The sequence below is a fragment of the Myotis yumanensis genome, unplaced genomic scaffold, assembly GCF_028538775.1.
Source record: "Myotis yumanensis isolate MYYU_CA2020_CCGP unplaced genomic scaffold, mMyoYum1.0.hap1 SCAF_3, whole genome shotgun sequence".
Classification (NCBI taxonomy): domain Eukaryota; kingdom Metazoa; phylum Chordata; class Mammalia; order Chiroptera; family Vespertilionidae; genus Myotis; species Myotis yumanensis.
The window spans coordinates 191,814,272-191,840,984 of record NW_027223754.1 but is presented as its reverse complement, the minus strand read 5'-3'; the positions used below and the strand labels follow the sequence as shown (position 1 = coordinate 191,840,984).

General features: G+C 38.3%; 1 protein-coding gene across 1 annotated transcript in view; it reads right to left on the bottom strand.

Moving 5' to 3' along the window:
- LOC139007352 (alpha-2-macroglobulin-like) overlaps positions 1-19,827 on the bottom strand; it is a 43,008-nt gene extending 23,181 nt beyond the window's left edge. The window contains exons 1-16 of the mRNA XM_070410707.1: positions 19,654-19,827; positions 15,740-15,923; positions 14,447-14,606; positions 14,233-14,285; positions 13,309-13,329; positions 12,874-13,042; positions 12,360-12,444; positions 11,709-11,829; positions 10,848-10,962; positions 10,586-10,695; positions 8,189-8,350; positions 5,788-6,015; positions 5,267-5,330; positions 3,772-3,914; positions 2,803-2,952; positions 1,780-1,944 (exon numbers count right to left, since the gene is read on the bottom strand). Coding sequence (XP_070266808.1) covers positions 1,780-1,944; positions 2,803-2,952; positions 3,772-3,914; positions 5,267-5,330; positions 5,788-6,015; positions 8,189-8,350; positions 10,586-10,695; positions 10,848-10,962; positions 11,709-11,829; positions 12,360-12,444; positions 12,874-13,042; positions 13,309-13,329; positions 14,233-14,285; positions 14,447-14,606; positions 15,740-15,923; positions 19,654-19,736 — 2,013 coding nt within the window. The 5' untranslated portion in view covers positions 19,737-19,827. The remainder of the gene's footprint in view (positions 1-1,779; positions 1,945-2,802; positions 2,953-3,771; positions 3,915-5,266; positions 5,331-5,787; positions 6,016-8,188; positions 8,351-10,585; positions 10,696-10,847; positions 10,963-11,708; positions 11,830-12,359; positions 12,445-12,873; positions 13,043-13,308; positions 13,330-14,232; positions 14,286-14,446; positions 14,607-15,739; positions 15,924-19,653) is intronic.
- Positions 19,828-26,713: the final 6,886 nt, after the last annotated feature.

Here is a 26,713-nt window from a genome sequence, read left to right as displayed (position 1 = left end):
TAAACAATCCAATTAGTTTAATATGAAACTTAAACATTTTTTAAAAAAATATTTTTTATTGACTTCAGAGAGGAAGGGAGAGGAAAGGAGAGATAGAAACACATCAGTGGCCTCCTGCACATCCCCTACTGGGGACCGAGCTCACAACCTGGGCATGTGCCCTTGACCAAATCAAACCTGGGACCATTCAGTGCACAGGCTGATGCTCTTTTCACTGAGCCAAACTGGCTAGAGCTAATATTAAACTTTTAATGTTCACATTTGTAGAAGGGATATTGGTACACTTACTAAGGTAATTTCATTTTTTTAAAACACTTTGGACAGTAGTTATTTTATAATTTGATATTTATAAGTATAATAAGGAAATGAATTTTAGTAAAAAGAAGAAAACTTGATTAATAGCCCAAAAAGTTACAGTACTGGCTCTTTGCTATTAGTGGATCTGCTACTTATAGTGACCTTGGAGAAGTCACTTGACTTCTCTATGTCTCATTAGCCTCAACTATGATATGAAGGCATTAAATAAATAATTTTAAAAATATATATAACTAGAGGCCCGGTGCACAAAAATTTGAGCACTCAGGGGCGGGGTGTCCCTCCGCCCAGCCTGTGCCCTCTCGCAGTCTGGGACCCCTCAGGGGATGACCACCTCCTGGCTTAGGCCTGCTCCCCAGAGGATCGGGCCTAAGCTGGCAGTCAGACATCCCTCTGGCAGCCCTGGAGCCCGCAGGGGATGTCCACTTGCCAGCAGGGAGCAGGACTAAGCTGTAGTTGGACATCTTTAGTGCTGCTGAGGAGGTGGGAGAGGCTCCCACCACCACCGCTGTACTGGCAGCCATCAGCCTGGCTTGTGGCTGAGCAGAGCTCCTCCTGTGGGAGCGCACTGACCACCAGAGGGCAGCTCCTGCATTGAGTGTCTGGATCCTGGTGGTCAGTGTGTGTCATAGGGACCAGTCATTCCCAGTGGGTCTGCTGTTAGGGTCAATTTGTATATTACCCTTTTATTATATAGGATGGAGGCCTGATGCACTGGTGGGGGCTGGCTGGTTTGCCCTGAAGGGTATCCCGGATTAGGGTGGGGGTCTCACTGGGGTGCCTGGCTAGCCTTGGTGAGGGACTGAGGGCTTTTTTTCAGACTGGCCACACCCCCTTCAGGGTGGGGGTCCTCATTGGGGTGCCTGGCCCGCCTGGATGAGGGGCTGAGGGCTGTTTTCAGGCTGCCCAAGACCCCCAGTGGGGATCCTCACTCCATGGTGGTGTGGCCAGCCTTCGTGAGTGGCTGAGGGCCATTTTAAAGGCTAGCCACACCCTCTTCAGGGTGGAGGTTCCCGCTGGGTGCCTGGCGAGCCTGGGTGAGGGGCTGATGGCTATTTGCAAGCTGGTCAAGCCCCCAGTGGGGACCCTCACCCCATGGGGGTTTGGCCAGCCTGTGTGAGGGGCTGGCCACAGCTGCTGGCTGGGAGCAGGTACCTGGGATTTATTTATCTCCTATAATTGAAATTTTGTAGCCTTGAGTGGAGGTCAGGGCCAGCAGGGCAGGGGGGAGCTTGGTTTCCTCCATTGCTGGGGCAACCCAAGCCTCCTGTTTGCTCAGCGCAGTGGTTACCACCATCTTAGTTGGGTTAATTTGCATATTTCCCCCTGATTGGCTTGTGGGCATGGCTTGTGGGTGTGGCTGTGGGTGTAGCAGAGGTATGGTCAATTTGCATGTTTCTCTTTTATTAGATTAGATAGTTTGTAAACCTTGGGAACTGATCATCTACAACAGAAGGAACTTACCTGTAGGAAACTATACATATCTTTTTCATTTGTACTTGACATTGGGGAATAGATGATTCCATTGATGTGGATCTGGTCACTGACACAGTCTACATTAGTTTCCTCCTGTTGATTCAAACTTCCAGGGAAACCAGTGAGGTCCTTTACTGGTAGCAGGTTATAAACCTGTACAAATGCAAAGGATAAAAGGAAAAACTGATTGTGTTTTATTTTTCTTAAGTGCAAGGATAAAAGAAAAGAATAATCGCCATTAGTTTTTTAGTATCTTCATTGCTTACATATTTTATAAAGAAGACTAGAATGAGGGCCGTTGCATGAATTTATGGGGTAGAAAAGGAGGGACCGCGGGAGGTTGGCCTCTAGCCCTGAGGAAGGAGCTGGCCCTTGACCCCCCTGGGAAAGGAGCTGCGTCTGCCACCACCCACCCCTGGTTCCCTGTCCCAGCCTGGGCCCGAGAGCCCCAGTGGGGTTGGGAGAGGAGGCAACAGTCATCAGGCCAGGCGTGGAAGGAATGGACGCTGATGCCACCGTTGGCGCCCCACCACTGCACAGTTCCCCACTTCTTCCCCCTCCTCCTTCCCTCACCACTGTGCTGCCACAACAGCAGGTCGGCGGCCCGCCCCCGGGGAAGGGAGAGGACGCGAACAAGACAGACCCTTGTGTCAAGGGCTGACTTTCAATAGATCACATTGAGGGAGCTGCTCTGCTACATAAGAAAACCCGACCCAGAAGCAGGTCTCTACTAATGGTTTAGCACCAGGGGCTGATTAACAAAGTGAGTAATGAAATTAGACACTTATCCATCTTCCTTCTCGGCTTATTTTTTTCCAAAGCAATTTATATATAGAAAAGCCTAAGTGACCAAACAAGCAGAACAAACGGTCGACCAGTTGCTATGACACACACTGACCACCAGGGGGCAGGTGCTCAGTGCAGAAGCTGCCTATCTACTCAAAAAGGCATTTCTTCTTGCTTGGAGACCCTTTTACCTGGCCCTTCCTGACCCAGGCTGAGGGGACTCACCGAGGACAGGGAGAGCTCTGCCTCAGGCTTCAGGAGCAGCACGCTTTGGTCCACTGCGCGGAGGGCACAGAGGGACTGAGGAGAAGCTGTGACTCGCAGGTGGACGGGCGAGGCTGGAAGACTTACTGCTGGGTTGAAGCTCAAGTTCACCTGTGAAAGTGGAGAGAAATATCAGAAAAACAAGTTTTCTAACCTAACCATGTATTCACCAACATTTTCTTTTTAAAAAATATTTTTATTGATTTCAGAGAGGAAGGGAGAAGGAGAAACATCAATGATGAGAGAGAATCATTGATCAGCTGCCTCCTGCATGCTCTACACTGGGGATGGAGCCAACAACCCAGGCATGTTCCCTATCTGGGAATTGAACCATGGCCTCTTGGTTCATAGGTCGATGCTTAACCATTGGGCATTGCTGGCTGGGGCACCTGCTTTTACAGAATGCAGCTTACATTCAATGCATAAGCACTTAGTTTGACTTTGCGGTGTTTGGCACTGTGTGAGACCTGAGGCTTTTGGTCCCCTACACATCCCTTTGATTTCCAAGAATCAGCTAAGCCATTATAATGACATCTAATTATTTTTACAACTTATTAAACTTGAGATGCCATTTTTACCTTTGATACACAATGTAATGTTCATTCACTGCAAGGTAGAATGCGAATAGTTCTAGATGCTCTTGCGTTTATCTTTTGGCTCTTTAGTAATCTTAAAAATGTATTTCCCAACATTTCATCAAAAAAGAAGGGAACAAGGTACTCTGAATCGTATCGTATGGTAAGAGATAATACATGAGAATTCTGCACTAGGAGTCCAGGGACATGGCTTCTTAATGTGACTCTGCCATTACCTTGCTGAAGTCCTGTGGGAGTTCATTTAACCCCTTTGGTCCCAATGCTTGCATGTAGAAAATAATAACGATAGGTACCTCTAATTTAATGTGAAAAGTTTATGGTATGAAGCACCCACCTTGTTGGCCAGACAGTTTTCAACCTCATATTTTGCAGAATCCCCGACCACTTCCCCATCAGGTAAAATGGCATAGATGAGCAATCGAGCAACTGGAGCGATGTCTGGTTCCACAGGGACCGACACAGAAAAATGGCCTTTCACTGGAGCACAGAGACAATGAGGGAGGGATTACGAGTTAGGTATATCCCCAGGGCTAATGTGGATGTTTTCTAGTGCACAAAGCCAGTTATGAGCCTGGTTCGGTTAATACCATTGCTATTAGTAGGTGTAATAGATATATTAAACAGCATGTAACAAATAGATGACTATCCCTAATAACTCTATATCTCTAAGAACTCTAGCTTTAGGGAAAAAGAAGCCTTATTAAAAGTCCCCTTTTCTCTCTTAAATGATTTATCACCAATTTTAAAGTTCTTATATAAAGTTCTGATGCTATCTAAGCATATGGAGACATCTTGTTTGCCATTTGATCTAGACCTCACATTAGAGAAGGGAAATAGAAGGTGAAGCTGTGAATTATAATATTAGGAGTTTAACACATTGTATTTATCTTATGTCCTTTTTAAACCTCTATGAACAGCATATTCTATTTTTTTTTCCTTAAGAGGAACATGGTGCTTCTTTGGAAGTTATTTTTTGATGTATACATAGATTTTTTAGAGGTTGCATCAGACTTCTGTACATCTTCTTTGTTGCTATGAAAAAGCAATAGGAGAGTAGTTCACTGTTAGTTTTCTAGTAAGTGTTCTTTCAGACTTTCTTGGAATAGGAGAAACCATCAGAGATTTATATTGCTCCATATTCATTCATGGGAAGAGTCCAATTCAATGGTGGAAGTACCCAATTAAATTCTTCATAAATTGTAACTATCTTTGAAAAGGAAAAATTATATACAAATATAAATAACTCACCACAAAACCTAGTACTTAGAAAGCACTCCCAAATTTTACCTTCAGTCCATTGATTAAAACTTTTTTGAAATGTCGTTTTGCAAAGGTGGTTCATGAATATTTATGGTTTGAAAGTTTGGAATAAGAATGAATGATAAGAAATACTACATTTACATTTTAAATAATTTGAACAGAATACACTGAAGAAAAAGACATATTGGGTGATAAAAAGAAATATTTTTCTCCTTTCGACTTCTTTTTTTTAAATTGTATCTTTATTGATTTTAGAGAGGAAGGGAGAGGGAAAGAGAGATAGAAACGTCAATGATGAGAATCATTGATCGGCTGCCTCCTGCACATCCTGTAATGGGGATCAAGCCCCAATCCAGGCATGTGCCCTTGACCGGAATCAAACCTGGGACCCTTCAGTCTGAAGGCCGACACTCTATCCACTGAACCAAACCAGCTAGGGCTCAACTTCTTCTTTATTGGGGTTAGACATAGATTGCCTCTTTTTATTTGAAACGAATCCTGGTATTTCTGCAGTGTCAGGTTGAATGTGTCAGAGTGAGATGGGAATGTGGAATTATGAAAATACTCACTGTCTTCCTGCTTCACAGGCAGTACATGAAACCCAGTTCGGACAATGCCTCCTTTTGCCATTATCTGGAAAAAAAACACACCAAAACCAAAGGCAATGAAACGATCTTACCTCAATTCTTGCCCTCTATGTGACATGCTTATTTTTTTTGAACCCCTGCTAGCAAGAATTAATTAACCCTGTAGGGCAGTGGTTCTCAACCTTTCTAATGCCGAGACCCTTTAACACAGTTCCTCATGTTGTGGTGACCCCCAATTTCATTGTTACAAATTGAACATAATTAAAGCATAGTGATTAATCACAAAAGCAATATGTAATTATATATGTTTTTTCTGATGGTTTTAGGTGACCCTGTGAAAGGGTCTTTCAACCCCCAAGGGGTCGCGACACACAGGTTGAGAACCACTGCTGTAGGGAGTCAAGCTTTCAGAAGAGAAACAGACTTTCTCAAGAGCTTATAAATCTTGCCCCACAGACAGCGTTTGTCTACAGATGACTCAGTGCCGTGGTCCGCCTTCTCACCAGGTAATAGAACGTGAGCTCCCTTAGCTCCTTCAGGACCTGTCCATTCAGAACATAATGTGCTTGGATGGTTTGAGTTTGGCCACAGCGCAGTTCATCAGTTATGGTCTCAAGGTGGACAAAGCTCTTGCTGGGAGAGAATACACGAGTAGCAGTGTGATAAGCGTCTCTGTGCTCTTCTGTCAGCCATTGGCGGTCATAACAGTGGCTCTGATCCTTGTATTTGACCTAATGAATTAGGAAAAACAGTATTATTGTATAGTTTATATCTCATAGAGAATCAATGTTCTCACAAAACTGTATTAGTTGACTGTCCTACCTAAACTAGTACCTAGAGTCTAGTAACAAGTGAGAGAGAAGCCCCCTCCTTTTTTGGTTTATCTCTATTGCAGGCATGGTTTGTGCCTTTACATTGAAGAGGTTCCTCGGGTTGCTGTTGATATTTTTGAAGAACATAAAGGGAGACACCCTTTGCTCTGACTAGCTTTCTTGACATTTCTTTGGCAACTTTATTGTGCAGAGACACTATGAAGCCTCTTTGAGGAGACTTAAATAATGTCCAAAAACTGAAGAATCACATTCACAAATTGAAGTCAATGCCTCATTCATGCTGAGTTGCAAATAGATATTATGAGTAAATGTAATATTGCAACATTAAGGTTCTGAGGAAACTTTCCATAAATAGCATTAGTTCTTGAGCTGGCAAATTGGCTAAAGTTCACCTCTTTGGAGTTTCTTGGATTTTTTTTAATGCTTCTTGTGATTCTGGACAAGAATCTTAAGCTCCATAGGGATTATTTGGGTTGTATTTCAATTTTTCTCCATGTAGAAGTTGTTTGTTAGTTTTTATGTTCAGGCTTCCACTACCCTCATCTTCACCTCCCAAGTGGCATGAGTGAATCTTTGGTCAGCCAACCATTTTGTTCATATCTCAATGTATATTTCAGTGATAACATATAAATGCTCATTAAACAGAGTAAGCATTTAATAATAATATTTTCATTTTTTAGGCCTAGCACCGTGCCTAGTACAGAGAAGGTATTTGAGATAGTTCTTAATAAAATAAATGAGTAAACATTAAATTTTCACTTATTAAGGGTATAGGCTTTTATGACAACTATTTACAGCTTAATTAATAAAATATTATTTATTCCTCTTTATATTTATATGAGAAATTCCAACAGGTAGGGGTTTTTCATCACTGTTACTATGTAATATCTATTGTATAGCCATATATCCATAAATGTGTATCTACATCTTCATTGCTGAATAGAGGACTGAATGCTATAAAAAGCAAACTAGATGGGTAAGGAGAGTGTGGAGAAAATTAGAATAGCCGGACAAAAATAAAGTTAGGACAATAATTTATGCAGTTAAAGTGCTAATGATGTTAAAATGGGCTTTTACAGCAACAATATTTAACAGTTAAAGGGGCTCACTAGGTGCTTTAATATGTAGTATCTCTAATCTCACAACAATTCTAAGAGTTGTGTCCATTTTACAGATAAGAAAATGAAGTATAGAGGTTTTTAGTTATTTGCTCTTAAAAAGAGTTGAGCCAGGATTTTATTCTTATTTATTTCATTCTGGAACCTACACCTTTAAAAAAAAAACTGTGGTAAGAAACACACAACATAAAATTATCATTTTAACCATTTTACGTACAGTTTGGTAGTGTGAAGTAGTGTGCAATGGATCTTCAAAATTTTTTCACCTTGTAAAACTAAAACTCTACATCCATTAAACAACAGCTTCTAACTTCTCCTTTCCAGTCACAGGAAGCTGCCATTTTACTCTACATTTCTATGACTTTGACTAATGTAGATACATTGTATAATTGGAATCATACTGTATTTGTGACTGTGTATTTCACTTAGCATAATGTCATCAAAGTTCATCTATGTTATAGCATGTGACAGGATTTCCTTCCTTTTTAAAGCTGAATTCTATTCCATTATATGTATATACCACCTTTTATTTATCTTCATCTGTTCAAAGATATTTGGGTTGCTTTCACTTTGTGGCTATTGTGACTAGTGCTGCTATGAACACGGGTGTGCAAATATGCATTTGAGACACTGCTTTCAATTCTTGTGGCTATATTCCCCATAAGTGGGATTATGAGATCATATGATACTTCCATTTTTAATTTTTTGAAAAATTGCCATACTGTTTTCGATATCACCATTTTATATTGCCAGTAACAGTATACAAGAAGAACCCATACTTTTAACCACCAAACCTTTTTAATAAAGTTTTTCAAAGTTGACCTTAAATTGGTTTCTAGTTTCTAGTGTTTTTCTCTCCATAGGACTAAACAAACTTGGAGATCTCATCACTTTAGATTGCAAGCATTTTTCAAGGCTACTTCATGTTATTGCTAACTTCTTTCCAAGCTTACCCTGACAGAGAGGGAGGAATCCTTAACATTGGTGGTGTTGATGGAGAACTGCGCTAGGCCAAACTGATCCGTGGTGGCATTGGAGACATAGTTAGCGGCATTTGCTGTGATGTAGATGAGTTTATTTTGCATGGGGACACCTTTCCCATCCAGGAGGCGCACCTGAAGATGAAAAGCTGTGGATCAGTTATATGGCTAATCTCCAATAGGCAACCAACATATTCATTTTATTCGAAGTATTTATATAAGTGCATCCTATATATTGAACACATTTCCAAGCATTGAAGCTATAGCAGTGAACAAAACAAAGGTCCTTCCACCGTAGAGCTTACAGTCTAGTAAGGGACAGATGTTAAATCAATGCATAAGTAACATACACTTATTTAGTAGTAATCAGTCCTAAGAAGAAAAATAAAGGAGTATTGTATGGAGCCAGGTGGGTATTTGAAACATCGTGGGGCCCACTCTATAAAATACATGATGATCCATCCACTATGCTGCATATCTGGAACGAATACAGAATAACATTGAGTGTAAACTGTAATTGAAAAGTTAGAAAAAATAAAGCAGTGTAAAAGGATAGAGCATGATGGTGGGTCTGTGTATCATATATTACTCTTGCAGAGTCACAGAGCACAAGAATCATACAGCAATGAAAAATTTTAACCCATTGCCAAATTTAATTGAGTTCCTCTTATTGTGTGGCGGACAACTAACTTTTTATGATGTTGTGTTCTGTATAATAAGTGTACAAGTGAGCAATTAATTCATTGTCCGGTATGCTTCTCTAGTTTTTTTATGCATGATATCTGCTTGTCAACCTAAATTTTCAATCTTTTGGAAGGTAGGCAGATTTTATGAGGCACTTGCCACGTAAAAATGTAAAATTGAGAAGAAGCACACCATCCTATTAAAGGCTTAAAGTCACATTACTGTTAATATTAGACTCATCAGATGAGTAGTCTAGTTCCTATTATGAAGATGTTCATTCTTTTCCAGTATAAGCTATTTCTTATGGTAGCAAGAAGCACAGGGGCAGACTTGGATCAGTATGTGTAACTGATGAACAAAATCTAAGTTTGTCACTGAACTGTCGGCTACATGAACAAAGAGAAGGATAAAATTCTGATTTTTCTCTTCTAATGAGTCTTATGACTAATGGAACACTTATTTAGCAGGACTAAAATATCAAAAATGTACACTATACCCAAGAAATTTAAAAACATGAAGTGTACTTTCATTTTAGATGTGACCAAAGTTTCTGAATATGTTTGCTGTCATAACATAATCAAAACATTCTAAAATTTACTCCTTCACTCCTTTGTTGAGTCTAGTCCCTCTGTCTTTCACACTCTCCACAGCTGAAATTTTATAGCATTTCCATTAAGAATATGACACACAGTCATTATACATGAGATATACCCAACTGTTATCTCAGACTCCTGGACTCAGAAAGGTCCATTTGCACATCTGCTTATACTAGAAAACTATTTATACAATAAAATATTTCTCTGTAGATCTGTGCAAAAATTTATATTTTTAAAAGCTGGGAACCTTAAATAGCAGTATTTTACCCTTGTGTACACTGTTTTACTTGCATTTATAGAAAAAGTGTTATAAATATAATATCCATGAAAGAAATACTAGGTATAGTAGCATATTTTATGCTTCAAAATAAAAATTAAAACCATCTACCCATTCATTGCCATGTGAAATTAGTGTTGGAAGGATAATGTTTGTGGTCACCATGAATTCTGAGATGCTTGTGAGAAAATATCATAAAAATATGCAAAGTCAGTCTCAGTCTCATATTTTAATACCACATGATCTCACTCATTTATGGATAATTAAGACCATTATAAACTGATGAACAAAAATAGATACAGACGCAGAGCAACATCGAACAGACTGTCAAACTACAGTGGGAAGGCCGGGGAGGGTTGGGGGTGTGGGTGGGTAAGAGATCAACTGAAGGACTTGTATGCATGCATATAAGCATAACCAATGGACACAAGACACTGGGGTATGGGAGGCCAGGGGAAGGTCAAGGGGAGAAAAAAAAGGAGACATATAATACTCTTTGTAATACTTTAAGCAATAAAACAATTAAAAAAAAATATGAGACTGCCTGGTAAACTGTGCGAAGGAGATTGAGTGACACCACACAATGCTGTTCCAGAAGTGACAAAAAAAAAACTTTCTAATTTTGCGGATGCTTTAGAAAGATTTTTATACATTTCATTTACAAATTTACAGAGGAACAGGTATGTGGTTTTAATTTGTATTGTATTTTGTACTAATCAGCAGGTAACAATAATCAGGTATAGTTTTAGCAGAATATGCTGTGCTTATAGATGATGATGCAAAGTTTGGTTTGTGAATTGAAAAATACTCCACCTGTCCAAAGAAGGGGATCCCTTGTCTGAAGTGGGGGTCCACTTTCACAAATGAGAGTTGGGTGATAGTTCTTGTTATTTCACTGAGCCCTCTTCCAGTTAACTCCACCTCTGAAAGAAGAAGAAAAAAGAAAGTCATTTTTTTGGAAGGGTGATCGGCCTAAACTTCTTATCCTACCTTCCCCCTTTCAAATCATACTTTGGCAAAGGATATAAATCAATGTCCATTTCCTTTTCCCCCATCCCCCCCATGGTACACAAACCTGTTCCTTCTTCTTTGATCTTGGCTTCCACTTCAAGTTCCATTTTCAAACCTTCTCTCTTCATCTGGAAGACCTTGGTTTTTACTTGCTGAGAGACGCAACCCTGGCTGTTTAGCTAGGAGGGGATAGAATAAAATACAAGAACATAGTACTAGACAGATCAGGGGTCAGTTAATCTGGTGGGATTTTTGGGGGGCAGGGAACATAATTTAGGTTTTTCCTATAAGAATACAATACTTTTAGGGATTGGTTATTATTACATTTTACAACAGTATCTGCTTTATAATTGACAGGTGTATTCCTTAGTATTTGAGATTTCTTAGCGTGAATGAGATAGAAATGCCCTAAAAATTTTGGGATACATCTTATTGTAATAGGCGGCTAACCCTTCACCAAAGTCTGGCTCCCCTTCTGTAGTGTACAGATATGGCTAGAAAGTCGCCGCCTATCTGGAAACTGTGTTTTCTACTTCACTGGTATCTAAGTGGGGCCATGTGACAAGTTCTTGGTCATAGAAAGAATGAAACTGACATTCTTCCCAGAAAAGGTGGTTAAAAGGTATGCTTCCCCCCCCTCTTTCCTTCATACAAATGGATGTCAAAGATGGCTTTGGATACCAGTTATTGAAGTTGGCTCAGCTTCCATCATTCTGTGTGTTTGCTGCACCAAGAACATCCATAATAGACAATGATAAGAAACACATAATTCCTACTGTGCTAACTCACTCATTTTAAAACAACTATTATACCTAGCATAGAATTCTCTTATCGGGTGCTATCTTCCTGAGTTAGCACCATGTTGTGACTCACTGCTTATTAACAATGCCTTCGTCATTAGTCCCTAGAAGAGTTTTCCACCTACCTTCTGACTTAATTTCTCACAGAGAGCTTGTGACTCTCCACCAAAACAGTTAGAAGGATTATAATACTTTCTGCACATGCTCACGGTCACACGTCCTGGGACTGGCTTTCCATACGTGTATCTGTCATAAGAACATCGCCAAATGAATCAAAGTAGACATTGGAAATCCACATTTCCGACCTATTTATATTTCCTCTTTTAGCTAAATTATATTTACTCCCGTCTCTTCCCTCTAATCTGCACTTTCCATTTGCAGGCTCAAACATTATTGAGCACAGTCAAGTAATGACCCTTCTCTTCTAGAATTCTCCAGTGCAACATGCTGAAACTTACTATAGTCTTCTTTTATCATGCCTTTTCTCTTAATTTTTAATTTTCATCTAAAAAACTATCTTTTGTAGCCTAGTCTCTGTAAGGACAATTGCCTGTGCCATGATAGTTATAATAATGCTGGTAAGATTGTGAAAGAAAATAAGAAGGGAAAATAAGAAGGCAACAGGAAAAGAAAGTTCTAGAGGTGAGATGCTCTCATGTATTTCAAGTATTTGTGCTGTCACTGCTCCTAAAAACACTACCCAAAATATCCCAAATGGTGAGTCTTTTAAAAATAATTTCCCTCAAAAAGATTTAAAAAAACCCCAAAACACTCACAGGCCACACACTGACACTTTCACCTCTTCGTCTGAGATAGTGATTATCTTTGGCACTGTTACTTGCACTTCAAACTTGGGAAGCACTGTGGATAGGAGATAAAGGAAGTTTGTGATTAGTTTTCAACTTCTGGGGAATCAGTACTTTCAGGTTCTTTGTAACACTTCCCTGACAATAGTTTAGGCTCCCGAAGAGGCAGCTCTCTTCTCCAATACATCTACCTTGCTCAAATGGAGACAGTTCGAAGAACCATCACAGACCCCTGTAACCTTACTCAAACAAGGATGTTTTCTATTTCTTGGAGATGAAAAAATTGCTATAAATATAACTAAGTTATATAAAGTCCTATTCACAAAGCATTAATTGTCTTAATGGGAGTAAGGTATATAATTGGTTCTACTCTAACCCCAGTCTCACCCAGGAAAAGTGAAAGGATTCAAAATAAGCTCAAATTCTAAGCCCTAGTAAGTTTAAATATGAAGAAAAACATTCCATGATTTTCCATAATTCATACCAAATTCCTCCACGGTGAAGGGGTGCTCTGCCGTTTCACCTGATTCTTTCTGTACCAGCACCTTATAGGAGCCCAGAAATGGCTCTGATGAGAGGGGAAAGGCCAATTGCTTGAGGCCACTCTCTAACTTGACCTTCTGCCATTGTGCGATGCGATTTCCTTTGGGGTCCTATGGGTGCATTAATTGAAAATTACAAAAGAGCTTAGAGCATTAGAGACAATTTAGGGAATCTATAGAAACTCTGTTATCCACAAAGAGGAAAATGGGATGGTCATAAGGAATGGGGAGGGGAGATGAGTTAGAACCATCTGTGTTACATGAGTTTGAAGGCTTCTCCCTTAATGACAAGGATATTGTAAGAATCTCTCAAATAAGAACATTTCCCCTAAATTTATTACTTTACATGTAATTATGGAATGATTCATTTCACTTACCTCAATGGATACTAGTGGAATCTGAAAGAGAAAAGAGAAATAAAGTTTAGAATTGTTCACAAGTATTCTCACTTCTGATTTATAAGCAAGGTAGTTTTATCTAGAATAACTTTACCTGTAGTAAAACACATAAAATAATTACAGGTTAACTTTTACAGAACTTTTAACTAATCATTTAAAAGCAATTAATAAATAATGATAAGAACGTAATAGGCTGTTAGCAACAACTACATAGATGCACTTACCATTCATTAGAAATGGGATTTACTAATATTACTTAAATGTGTAAGGCATCCCAGGAAGTACATTCTTTTGCTTTGAAATTTTATAGGCTGAGAAGTAAAATACCAACAGAACTATAAGTAACTATGTTCAGACCCAAATATTAAGATGAATCACAAAATTCTTAGGTAGTTCTAAGAGTAAAGAAGAATGACAATAGCTCCTCTGCTTTCAATGTTTATTCATTATTAAAAAGTAATATTTATTAAGTGCCTACCATGTGCTGTGTGTCATTATAGGTTCTGGGAATATTGCAATGCACAAAAGAACAATATATCTGCTTTCAAGGAGCTTACTTTCTAATAAGGAATAGATACAAAAGTATATATGTGTATACAGTTGATATATATATATAAATATATATATATATTTCATATCTGTATATATTTGAGATTAATTGAGAACTTTCTAAGTTTAATTGGGTGACAATTTCCTAAGTTCAGTACCAAGACAAAAAAACTTAACTACTCTCTTGACCAGGGATACTGTTTAAAATGAAGATCTTACACTATTCTAATGCCAAAAATTACTGTCCTCAATACCAGATTTCTCAACTCCCTCATTCTCCCCCAGCACCCAAAACAGACTCCCAGCCAGGTTACACAGATAATAATGATTCTGTATAGATATTAGGAGACTCACCAACTCATTCAGGGGGTGAAAATTTTCATCCAATGAGACAACACGAAACTTCACTGAAACAGAAATATTTTTTATCACTAGAAATCTTAAACCAGGCGTATAGGCTGCTAATACAAACCATTAAGAAATCAGTATTACAGGACTTTTGATTGGGGAATACGTAGGGGAGGATCTTTCCGTTTTGAAGTTGTCCTGACTGTTGGCCTGTTTGTACCTGTCTGTCCTGGTTTGTAGATAGGTTTGTCTGTCTGGACAAAGACCAGGCTCTCTTGGTTTTTAACCAGCACTGTGGTCTGCCTTCTGAATTCGTGGGTTGCTCCTTTCACTTGGACAGAAAGAAACATTACCTCTTCACTGGATGGAGATCTTGGGACCTGAAATACAGGAGAGATCCGGAGAATCCATTCAGTCTTCAATGTTTCCTCCTCCATCCCTGTTGCACTCCTCCCTGGAGATATTGCCTCTTTTACTTAACTTCACTCCCTCATTCTTACCACAGAAAATTGGCATGGACAGAAATTATTTTTGTTATTTTACAAGTAGGGAGACAGGACATAAGATGGATGAAAATACCTCAGTAAGAAAGGACATAAATGTGATTCACATCACCTTATAGATCAGTCTTGATTCAGTTATACACTGAACTTGATCAAGTTTTTATGTGCTGACAGGGCAAGGTAAAAGCATATTTAGGCCCATGAGAAAGAAAACTACAGTATTTTATTACTATAGGTTGTGGGCATTTTATATATGGGTGACGCTGAAGAGTTACTGGATATTTGCTCATGGTAATTTCTATAACTTTCACTCTTAGAAAGAGTATGGGGTGATGTATTCCTGTCAGCCCACCACTGGGGGCTTATGTTGAGTACTAGAGGCCTGTGGCACAAAAAGGTTCGTGCAATAGGCCTTCCCTTCCCCTGGCTGCCAGCACCAGTTTTCCTCCGGCACCCGGGACCCAGGCCTTTGCTCCAGCCAGAACCTCCTTCAGGCCTTCGCTACTCCGGCTGGAGCTGCCTTCAATCCTTCGCTGCTCTGGCCGGAGCTGCTTTCAGTCTTCGCTCCGCTGCTTCATGCCTACATATGCAAATTAACCGCCATGTTGTTGGCAGTTAATTTGCATATCACTCTGATTAGCCAAATTGGGCATAGGGCAGTTATGGTCAATTTGCATCTTTGTCTATCATTAGATTGGCCTAGTTTGCTTTATTAATTTATTTTTCTCATTTAATTTTAAGAAGTCACCTTTTCCCTTTGTCTAGTGCATGCTGCTTTTCTTTTTGCTAATAGAAACTTTCTTTGATCATTAAGTTGGTTTAAATATGCTTATAAATATTGGTATCTCATAAATTCCTGCATAGCTGCTTACTTTCTACTCTTAGTCGCTACATTTCATTCCTTTCTGACGTCCCTGCCAGCCTCTCAAAGCCTTATCTTGACTGAATTCTGGATCTCTGTGACCCTGACTAATAGAAACAAGTATATTAAGCCAAACAGCCATACTCACAGTGAAAGAGACACAGCGGAATAAGTCCTTTTCTGCCACCAGGTTAGTGAAGAGGCTCTCATTCTTCCTGAGAGAATCCAAGGAAACACTTACAGTCACTGTCTCATTCAGGTGGCTCAGAAGGATGCAGGCCTTCTCAGGGGTCTCAGTGTGGAGCAGGGAGGGGACCAGCGCCATATACTGCCTAGAAATGGGGAAGTCAAATTAGAGGAGAGGCACTGTTCTCAACCGCAATATTTTCCATAAAAATTATGGGTACTATCATTAGTTCTATACCAAGAGAAGATGTATTGATAAGCATGAAATTAATCTTTACTATTGAACAGTAAATTTGAGAATTATTCCCCTACCCATCACCAGTGCTATGGCAGTGAACATTTTGCTTGAGGTGAGCCTTAAATAGATTAAAATTAGTAGGTTTACCTTCCTTTAAGAAACCCAAAAATGTAGGCATCTGAATTAAAATTAAAAAATATGCTAATTATATATATTTATGTTGTAAATCTATTTTACATTAGGATTTTGTAGAAAGCAAGCAAGCTTTCAGGTGAGACACTGAAAAACCAATCAATTTACAGAACTTTCATTGAGTATCTATATTATATCTATCTATCTATCTATCATCATCATCTTCAATAGCTCTGAGAAAAATGGTATGGCAAGTATTTGCTTTCCACTTTACAGATGTGGAATCTGAGACTTAAAGCAAGTGAGTCATTAATTTAAAGTTTCAGTTGTGGTAAGCAACTAATGAAATCATAGGGTGTTACATAACCCTGGATGTTTGCATTTTAAATATTTGCCTTTCAACTCCTGGCTAGACAATGCTCCACTCAAAAATGGTCTTCTAAGTGATTGACTTTTGAGTCTTGGTAACTCATGAGCAAAACAGAAACGTTTCCAATACCCTCATATATACTTTTATTGACCCTGTAGTTTTCAAACATTTTTAAATTGAATTTATGAAGTGACATTGGTTAACAGAATCATTGTTATCAACAGCAATATTTTCCATAAAAATTGCGGGTGCTATCATTAGTTCTATACCAAGAGAAGACATATTGATAAGCATGAAATTAATCTTTGCTATTGAACAGTATATATGAGAATTATTCCCCTACCCATCACCAGTGCTATGGCAGTGAACATTTTGCTTGAGGTGAGCCTTAAATAGATTAAAATTAGTAGGTTTACCTTCCTTTAAGAAACCCAAAAATGTAGGCATCTGAATTAAAATTAAAAAATATGCTAATTATATATTTATGTTGTAAATCTATTTTACATTAGGATTTTTGTAGAAAGCAAGCAAGCTTTCAGGTGAAACACTGAAAAACCAATCAATTTACAGAACTTTCATTGAGTATCTATATTATATCTATATATCTATATCTGTATCTATCTATCTATCTATCTATCTATCTATCTATCATCATCATCTTCAACAGCTCTGAGAAAAATGGTATGGCAAGTACTTGCTTTCCACTTTACAGATGTGGAATCTGAGACTTAAAACAGGTGAGTCATTAATTTAAAGTTTCAGTTGTGGTAAGCAACTAATGAAATCTCAGGGTGTTACATAACCCTGGATGTTTGCATTTTAAATATTTGCCTTTCAACTCCTGGCTAGACAATGGCTCCACTCAAAAATGGTCTTCTAAGTGATTGACTTTTGAGTCTTGGTAACTCATGAGCAAAACAGAAACGTTTCCAATACCCTCATATATACTTTCTTGACCCTGTAGTTTTCAAACATTTTAAAATTGAGTTTATTAGGTGACATTGGTTAACAGAACCATACAGGTTTCAAATACCCTCTTCCACCTCCCCCTGCCCCCTTTCCTTCTGGCTATCACCAGACTGTTACAGCTTAATCCTTTCACCATTTTTTCACCAAGGATTTTCGTTTACAGAACTCATAATAATTTTAGACAGCATGCAATCCATATTTTCAAGAAAACATTGAGCCTGCAACCTGGGCATGTGCCCTGACCAGGAATCTAACCATGACCTCTTGATTCATAGGTCTACGCTCAACTACTGTGCCACAGCTGCTGGGCTTTATGATGATATTTTAAGATAAAACATATTTTTGTATAAGTTTTTCATGGAATTTTAAATATCATAGAAATAATATACCCAATATAACTTATTTTAAAAATAAATCAATGCTCAGCGGGTATGGCTCAGTGGTTGAGTGTCGACCCATGAACCAGGAGGTCACAGTTCAATTCCTGGTCAAGGCATATGCCCGGGTTTCCAGGCTTGATCCACAGTAAGGGGCATTCAGGAGGCAGCTGATTGATAACTCTCTTTCATCATTGATGTTTCTATCCCTCTCTCTTCCTTTCTGAAATCAATACAAATTTAAAACATATTTTTAAAAAAGAAATCAAAATGTTTTTGTTGTAATGATCAGAAATTTAACATCTTTCCCCTTTTCCTATATAAATTTAACTCTTCTTTTAAATGTAATGTGACCTAAAGTTGTAAATATTGAACATTTTCTTCTGGATTCAGTTATTTTCAAAGGTCTTACTCATATAACAAAATATATAAAAATAAATTAATATATTGTAAATTATAATGCATACATATTAGATATAAAATAAAAATAATTTTGAAGCACATCTTTAAAAGAATGATGTGTTTTTTAAATGTATCTATGGATAGGTATTCCTTGTTGCAAGAATTAAAAAAGGTATAACATTAATTCTGTTGCTATTTTTGATTTGTATAGATGTACCATGAAAAATTATTCATATATAAGTAAGCATATACAGATAAAACAATTATATCCTTATTAGCAGTTCTTGTAAATCTTCTACATTAGATGCTAGAAATCACCCTGTGCCCTATTATCAAGAATTGCTTCATCCAGCCGACATGGCTCAGTGGTTGAGCATTGACCTATGAACCAGGAAGTCACAGTTAGATTCCTAATCAGGACATATGTCCAGATTGCAGGCTCGATCTGCAGTGGGGACGTGCAGGAGGCAGCTGATTGATGACTCTCTCTCATCATTGTGTTTCTATCCCTCTCTTCCTTTTTCTTCCTCTCTGAAATTAACACAAATATATTTAAAAAAAAGAATAAAGCAAAACTAATTTATTAAAAAAGGAAAGAATTGCTTCTAATCATCTGTCAGCTGCTTATTTCTTTTAGGTCTTCTTTCAGTTTTGTTGAAACAAAAAAATTGTCACCACATGATCTATTAACGGATTTTTTCCCTTTCCTTAGAATCCTTTGCTTTCTCAAAAATCAACATCAGTATTTAAATTGTTCCCTTCTTTGGCACCCTGAAGATTTTTATACTCCAGTACAATGCTCTACAGTAACAACATTTGACTGAGGGAGAGATTTGTTTTTCTCTCATAACGTGGAAGATGGGTAATTAAGAAAGGGGAGGTGAGGAAGGATAAATAGCACGGTCTCCAGCAGATCAATATGAATGTGAGAATCTGAAAGCTGATTCCATTAAAACTATCCATTTTTAATGCCCCTTAGAAAGTCCTAGTATATTCATGAATAATTTAGAAATTCAGAGTTCCAAAGAATTTGAAAAAAAAATAGTTAAGAAAAACTAAAGAATGAATAAACCAGATTCATAAAATATCATCATTGAAAGAGACCTTAGAGATAAGGTGAGAGTTTCATAAGGAAGACAAATGAATGATATAAAGAAGAATCTAAAATAAAGGAAAGAATTCTTTTTTTAACTCTTAAAAATGCATTTTAATGAACCAAGCAAGAGTTTAAAACATATATATGTGTGTGTGTGTGTATGTATATATATATATATATATATATATATATATATATATATACACTCGACAGAGTATTTCAATTCAAAGCAGAAAAAAAAAAAAAAAGGAAGGAAAGGACTCTTTAAGTTTATGCTCTATGGGAAACTCACGGTTGTCCAGAAACTGAGGCATCTGCAGGCAGGAAGACCAGGAAAAGGACAATAAGACTTGGATGGAGTTTGTTCTTCTCCATGCTGCTGGGAGAAGGGACCTGAGGAGACCAGGCTGTATGGTGCCTGGCTCCCTGTAGTTGGTCTGGTCTCAAGCCTTCCTCAGAGCAACCAGGCTTTTTGTTGCTCTCTGAACAAACAGGAAGTTCCACCCCCACCAGATGTCTAAACAAACTAAAAGTCTCTGAATGTTCTCTGGAAGGGTCATTGCGCCCAGGGGCCTAATTACAGTAAAAGGGTCAAGGTTAATTCCTGGTGGGCTAACTAGAATTCTTAGAGGGATAAAACCCACATTCCTGTAAGTGCTCACTTTCTCTGGGTTTTGCTATAAAGCAGCTAATCGGCTTTTAAATCCCTGCTCTCTTTTACTCCCTTCTTCCATTTCCCCACAGCACCTTTTATGGCATTCCTCACGTCTTTTGCATGAACAGTTGGTCAGGGAAACAACAATTTAAGCAATACTGGACAGGCTCAAAGTAGATATTTTCCCGCAAGTCAGTGAGCCTGCAAGTCTTCTGTTTCATATGCCTACCTTAAGTGTTGAAGCAGTTTCAGAATTCAGTAGTCCTCTGTGGAAATGACAATGGATTCAACAAATAGGTTTTTGACTTTAGGGATATCACTGGATTGCAGATGAAGAGCCAGTCCTGGAAGAATGATAACTGAAAATATTTTCCTGTATTAAAAAGTGAAAAGATGAAAGGAGAGGTAGCCCGACCTCAAAAACAAACTTGGACCTACTGTGCCTAACAAAGATCTCAGTTGCCTTCACCATCAACTATGCAAACACATTTTGTTACTGACTTTTAAATATGCTGCTCCTTATCATCTTTAATCACATAAACTATTTCATCCATATGTTCATCCAACTATTTGTTTTTTTAAATAAATACTTTACAGCCTTGTCGGGGTAGGTATCATGTAAAATCATGGAGATAGAATGGGCACTGAAACATTTATATAGGCGAGAGATGATGGCATTTTGAACTAGGCTATTCATAATGAGGTTCAAAAGAGGTTTACAGATGTATATTATATTTAAAAGGTAAAATTATAATATACAATGAATATAGGAATGTGACCGATAAAGAAGAATGTGCTTTTCAATTTCCCTGGCTGGTCACTGAGTGAATTGTGTTGCCTTTAACTAATTGAGTAAAACAGGAAACGGGGTGGGAACAGAAGGACAGGGTGGCGATTGAAAGTTGGAAAGATAGAGTCTAGTTTTAGAAAGTACTTGTGGGATATTCAAGTATTAATATTCACAGGGGTTTATCATTTTCATCTAGAGTTTAGAGCAGTGTGGTCTAATAGAAATAAATGTGACCTCTTATGTAACTACTTTTTCTAGTAGCCACATTAAACAAACAGTAAGAGCCCCACCAGTGTGGCTCAGAGGTTGAGCATTGACCTATGAACCAGGAGGTCATGGTTTGATTCCCAATCAGGGCACATGCCTGGGTTGTGGGCTCCGTCCCCCGTAGCCCATGTGTAGGAGGCAGCCAGTCAATGATTCTCTCTCATTGATGTTCCTATTTCTTTCTCCCTCTTTCTTCCTCTCTGAAGTCACTAAAAATATATTAAAAAACACACACCAAAAAGATGTCTTCTTTCAAAAAAGTGTCTAATAGGTCCTTTGCCCCTTTTTTTATTGGATTGTTATCTTCCGTCTGTTAAGTTGTATGAGTACCCTATAAATTTTGGAGATCGAACCCTTATCAGAGATAACATTAGCAAATATGCTCTCACATGCAGTGGGCTTTCTTGTTGTTTTGTTGATGGTTTCTTTCACTGTGAAGAAGCTTTTTATTTTGATGTAGTCCCATTTGTTTATCTTCTCTGTAGTTTTCATTGTCGCAGGAGTTGTATCGTTAAAGATATTGCTATGACAAATGTCTGCTATTTTGCTGCCCATGGCTTCTTCTAGGATTTTTATGGTTTCGCATCTTACATTTAAGTCCTTTATCCATTTTGAGTTTATTTTTGTGTATGATGTAAGTTGGTGGTCTAGTTTCATTTTTTTGCATGTATCTGACCAATTTTCCCAACACCATTTATTGAAGAGACTGTCCTGATTCCACTGTATGCTCTTGCCTCCTTTGTCAAATATTAATTGAGCATAATGGCTTGGGTCAATCTCTGGGTTCTCTGTTCTGTTCCACTGGTCTATATGTCTATTCTTTTTTTTTTTTTTTTAAATATATTTTATTGATTTTTTACAGAGAGGAAGGGAGAGAGATAGAGAGTTAGAAACATCGATGAGAGAGAAACATCGACCAGCTGCCTCCTGCACATCTCCTACTGGGGATATGCCCGCAACCCAGGTACATGCCCTTGACTGGAATCGAACCTGGGACCCTTCAATCCGCAGGCTGACGCTCTATCCACTGAGCCAAACCGGTTTCGGCTATATGTCTATTCTTATGCCAGTACCAGGCAGTTTTGAGAACAGTGGCTTTGTAGTATAGCTTGATATCTGCTATTGTGATCTCTCCAACTTTGTTCTTCTTTCTCAAGATTGCTGCAGCTATTCGGGGTCTTTTTTTATTCCAGATGAATTTTTGGAGATTTTGTTCAATGTCTTTGAAGTATGCCATTGGTATTTTAATGGGGATTGCATTGAATCTACAGATGGCTTTGTGTAGTATGGACATTTTAATGACGTTGATTCTGTCAATCTGAACACAGTATATTCTTTCATTTGTTTATGTCTTTCTCTATCTTTTTTTTCAGCATCCTGTGATTTTCTGAGTACAGGTCCTTTACCTTCTTGGTTAAATTTATTCCCAGGTATCTTTTTTTAATTTTTAAATTTTTTATTTTCTTTATTGATTAAGGTATTACATATGTGTCCTGATTCCCCCCTTACCTCCCCCCCCCCCCCCCTGACTCATGCCCTCACCTCCCTGGTATCTATGTCCATTTGTTAGGCTTATATGCATGCATACAAGTCCTTTGGTTGATCTCTCCCCGTTACCCCCACCCTCCCCTACCTTCCCTCTGAGGTTTGACGGTCTGATCGATACTTCTCTGTCTCTGGGTCTGTTTTGTTCATCAATTTATGTTGTTCATTAGATTCCACAAATGAGTGAGATCATGTGATATTTATCTTTCTCTGATTGACTTATTTCGCTTAGCATAATGCTCTCCAGGAGGGTCTGTCCATCCATGCTGTTGCAAATGGTAGTATTTCTAGCAATCTTAGTATTTGTTGTTGCAATGATAAATGAGATTGTTTTTTAAGTTTCTCTTTCTGTGAGAATATAATGAACAATATAAATGGAACCAGAGTCATAGAAGCATTGAACAGACTGTCCAACCTATGAGGAAAGACTGCAGGTGAGGGGATAAGAGATCAACCAAAGGACTTGTATGCATGCATATGAGCATAACCAATGGACATAGATGAGGAAGGGTGTGAGGGCACGTGCTGGGGGATGGGGACAGCCGGGGAGAGGTCAATGGGGGGAAATGGAGACTTATGTAATACTTTAAACAAGAAAGAATTAAAAAACACACACACCAAAAAGACACAGATTAATTTTAATATTGTTTTACTTAGCTCAATATATCCAAAATATTGTTTCAACATTTAATCATTATAAAAATTAATGAGATATTTTACATAGTTTTTGTACTAAGTCTTTGAAATCTGGTGTGGAGTCTATACCTACAATACATATCAATTTAGACCAGCCACATTTCAAGTGCCTAATCACCCAGGTAGCTACTGGTTACCATATTTGACACAATAGATTTCTCAAATTATAGGTCACCATTATAGTGGGTTATGATATCATAATCACTGAGTCATGACCAAGATTTTAAAAGATGAACTAGAATATAATCAAAGAGAAAATACAGTTTATCAAAAAGAGTAAGTGAAAATATTGATTTGGAAAATATCTGTTTCACATAATTTTAGCAGAAACTGCTGGTTGCGTCCTACTACCCCTTCTCCAATTCTATTAATAATGGAACTTCTGCCCTAACTGGTTTGGCTCAGTGGATAGAGCGTCGGCCTGTGGACTGAAGGGTCCCAGGTTCGATTCCAGTCAGGGGCATGTACCTTGGTTGTGGCACATCCCCAGTAGAGGGTGTGCAGGAGGCAGCTGATCGATGTTTCTCTCTCATTGATGTTTCAAACTCTCTATTCCTCTCCCTTCCTCTGTAAAAAAGTCAATAAAAAAATAATGGAACTTCTGAGTTTTAGCTGGCCACAACTGTCTTTTATATCTCTCTGGAAGTAGGCATTGCTAAGTTCTGGTGATTGCAGTGAGAGAGGAAGTGATGTATGCAACTCTCAGTTCATGACTTAAAAAAGGAAGGGTTATTCATAGCAGCACAATTTACAATACCTAAGATCAGAGAACAGCCCAGGTGCCCATCAGTAGATGAGTGGCTAAAAAAGCTGTGATACATTTACACCATGGAATGTTATGCAGCAGTAAAAAAGAAGGAACTCTTACCCCTTGAGACAGCATGGATGGCCCTGGAGATTATTATGGTAATCGAAATGAGCCAGTCAGAGCAAGACAAGTAGCAGATGATCTCACCCATAGGTGGATGGAATCTAATGAACAAAATAAAGTCATGAACAAAATAAATCAAAAGGCATAAACCATGGAACACACTGAGGAATATCAGAGGGAAATTGGGAGAGGATGGGTAGATAGAAAGAGATTAACCAAATAATTTATGTGCATATATACATAACCCAAGGACACAGACAATAGGGCATAGGGTTGAAAAGGCCTGGGGCGGGGGCTGGGAGGGGGGAAAGGCTGGGCTAGAAGGGGTCAATGAGGAAAAAGAAATACATTTGTGTAACTTTCAATAATAAAGGTAAATAATAAAAACGAAGGGATTAGATTTGGTGCTACTCCTTTCTTCTTTCCCTCTGGATGTAATGCAGACAGGATGATTGTAGTCAGAACTTCCACCATAGGCCATCAGATGCGAGCCACATGACAAAAATGGCAGAATAACAAGTAAGACACTCTTTCAGTCCCTGGATCATCTAGACTGGATTTTCACTTAAAAGAAAAAAGAGTTCTCTTATCTAAGCCATTGCATTTTGAGATCTCTTTGTTAAAGCAGGAGAACTTATATCTTAACTAACATAATTTCTCTTTCTTTATCACTCTCTCAGTTTCAATTATCTCTATCCATTGTAACTATGAGTGTCCTAGATAACAATGTAAAAAACTTACATTGTGAAAATATGATTACAGTATTAAATTTATATTGTGAACTGATGACTGAAAATGTACAAAATTTATTATTGTGGGTTAAAGTTAAAGCAATCTGAATACTACCAGTTTATAAGATTTAGCCTACTTATATAGATTAAAGATTTACCAGCTCATTGGGAGAGCTGATGCTATTGAAATAGATGATAACACCCAGGTAGGATATGTTGATGAAAAAAGAAAGAGCACAGGGTAGAGCCCAAGGAATTCCACTGTCTAGGCGAACAAGAAGGGACAAAGCAAAAGGGAGAAGTACCCAGGAAAGTAGACATCTGTGAATCCCAAAGAAGGGACAATATTAAGGAAAAATAGTCAAGAGAAGATTTTTACTCATCAGAGTAATTGGGGCTTTAGCCAAGACATTCAAAAAAGAAAAAAAGAAAAGCATTTCAAAAGTTTGCATGATTTTATAATGTGTTAATTCAAAATATAACAGAATTTAAATTGTTTTTAACAAACTAGAAATAAGTACTTATTTGTCAGATTAGTTACTTAAAGTAAGAGGGGGACAATAACAGCGTCACTTGGTGCCTTATGACGAATTACAGAGATGATCTGTAAAGATGGTATTGCTAAATCCCTAAATCGATTGCTAAATCTATTCCTCTCAAATGCCACAATGAAGTAAAATAATAGGTTGTGATTATTTTTCTGTTGCTGGATTTAGGAACAAGGAGAATATCAGAACCCAGCTATTTCAGTGTCTGGGTAAGGCAGAAGGGTGATTGCAGGTTGTGGAGTGAGAGGAACGTGAGGCATTTGTCTGAAGGAGAAGAGAATAACAGGGATGTGAGCATGAGAGGGAGTTTTCTTTAAGAGGAGAGAGATTTGAACAAGTTTAAATGAAAATGTTGCTTCTATAAATGCTGAATAGGAGGAGCAGAGGAAAGGGCAGAGGTTGGACATGGTGCTGTGAGAGAGGACTCTGAGGATGCAGGAGGTGGCTGTATTAAAAAAGCGGATGGAGGCATTATCCACAGGAGAAGCGGCACCACTTCAATATAATCATAGCTACAGAGGAAAGTTTTATCTAAAGTGCTCCATTCAGCTCTCTCTTTCTCTCTCTCTGGAAGATGCCCTCGCCTTTCCCACTTTTTCTTCCATGAGGCACAGTTTTATTTGCCTTTCTTCTTCTAAGCCATGAGGGCCCTTCTTTTGAACTCCATGACTTGTTTTCTAAGCCCACGCAGCCCAGCTGGCTCACTTCTTCCACAGCTCATAGCTCCCATCGCTGTGACTTTCTAAATAAACTTTTGCTTGTAAAGTTAAAGAAAACAGGGCTCTGTTTACTAAGATGAAACTTTATCTTCTTGAGAAGAGGGAAAACAAGCTTGACTAGATCAGTTTTCAGGACACCTAAGTCCTACTTCCTGACTCAGCCTGGATAATGGCTCTGGCTCAATTTCCTTGTAAAAAAATATGGGAGTAATAATACATGTGCCATCTGTCACCTCTACGGGGTAGTACACAAGAAGTTACCTATATGTAACAGAGTTTCAAACCTGTAAATCTTATTGTATCAGTGGAAGTTAATATTTGTATTTTGAATCTTAATGACTGAGGAAGAGGTCTATTTCATACCTACTCTGGGCTTTGGTATAAAATGGCATCCAAATAAAGAAACTTAGGTTTCTTAAGTAACAAGTCCTTGACAGAAAAGAGAGAGCACAACTTGGACAAGTTCTATGAAACTTTGAAGTATTTAGCGAAAACTTAGTTAGAAAGCTGAGGTAAAGGAGTAAAAGAGA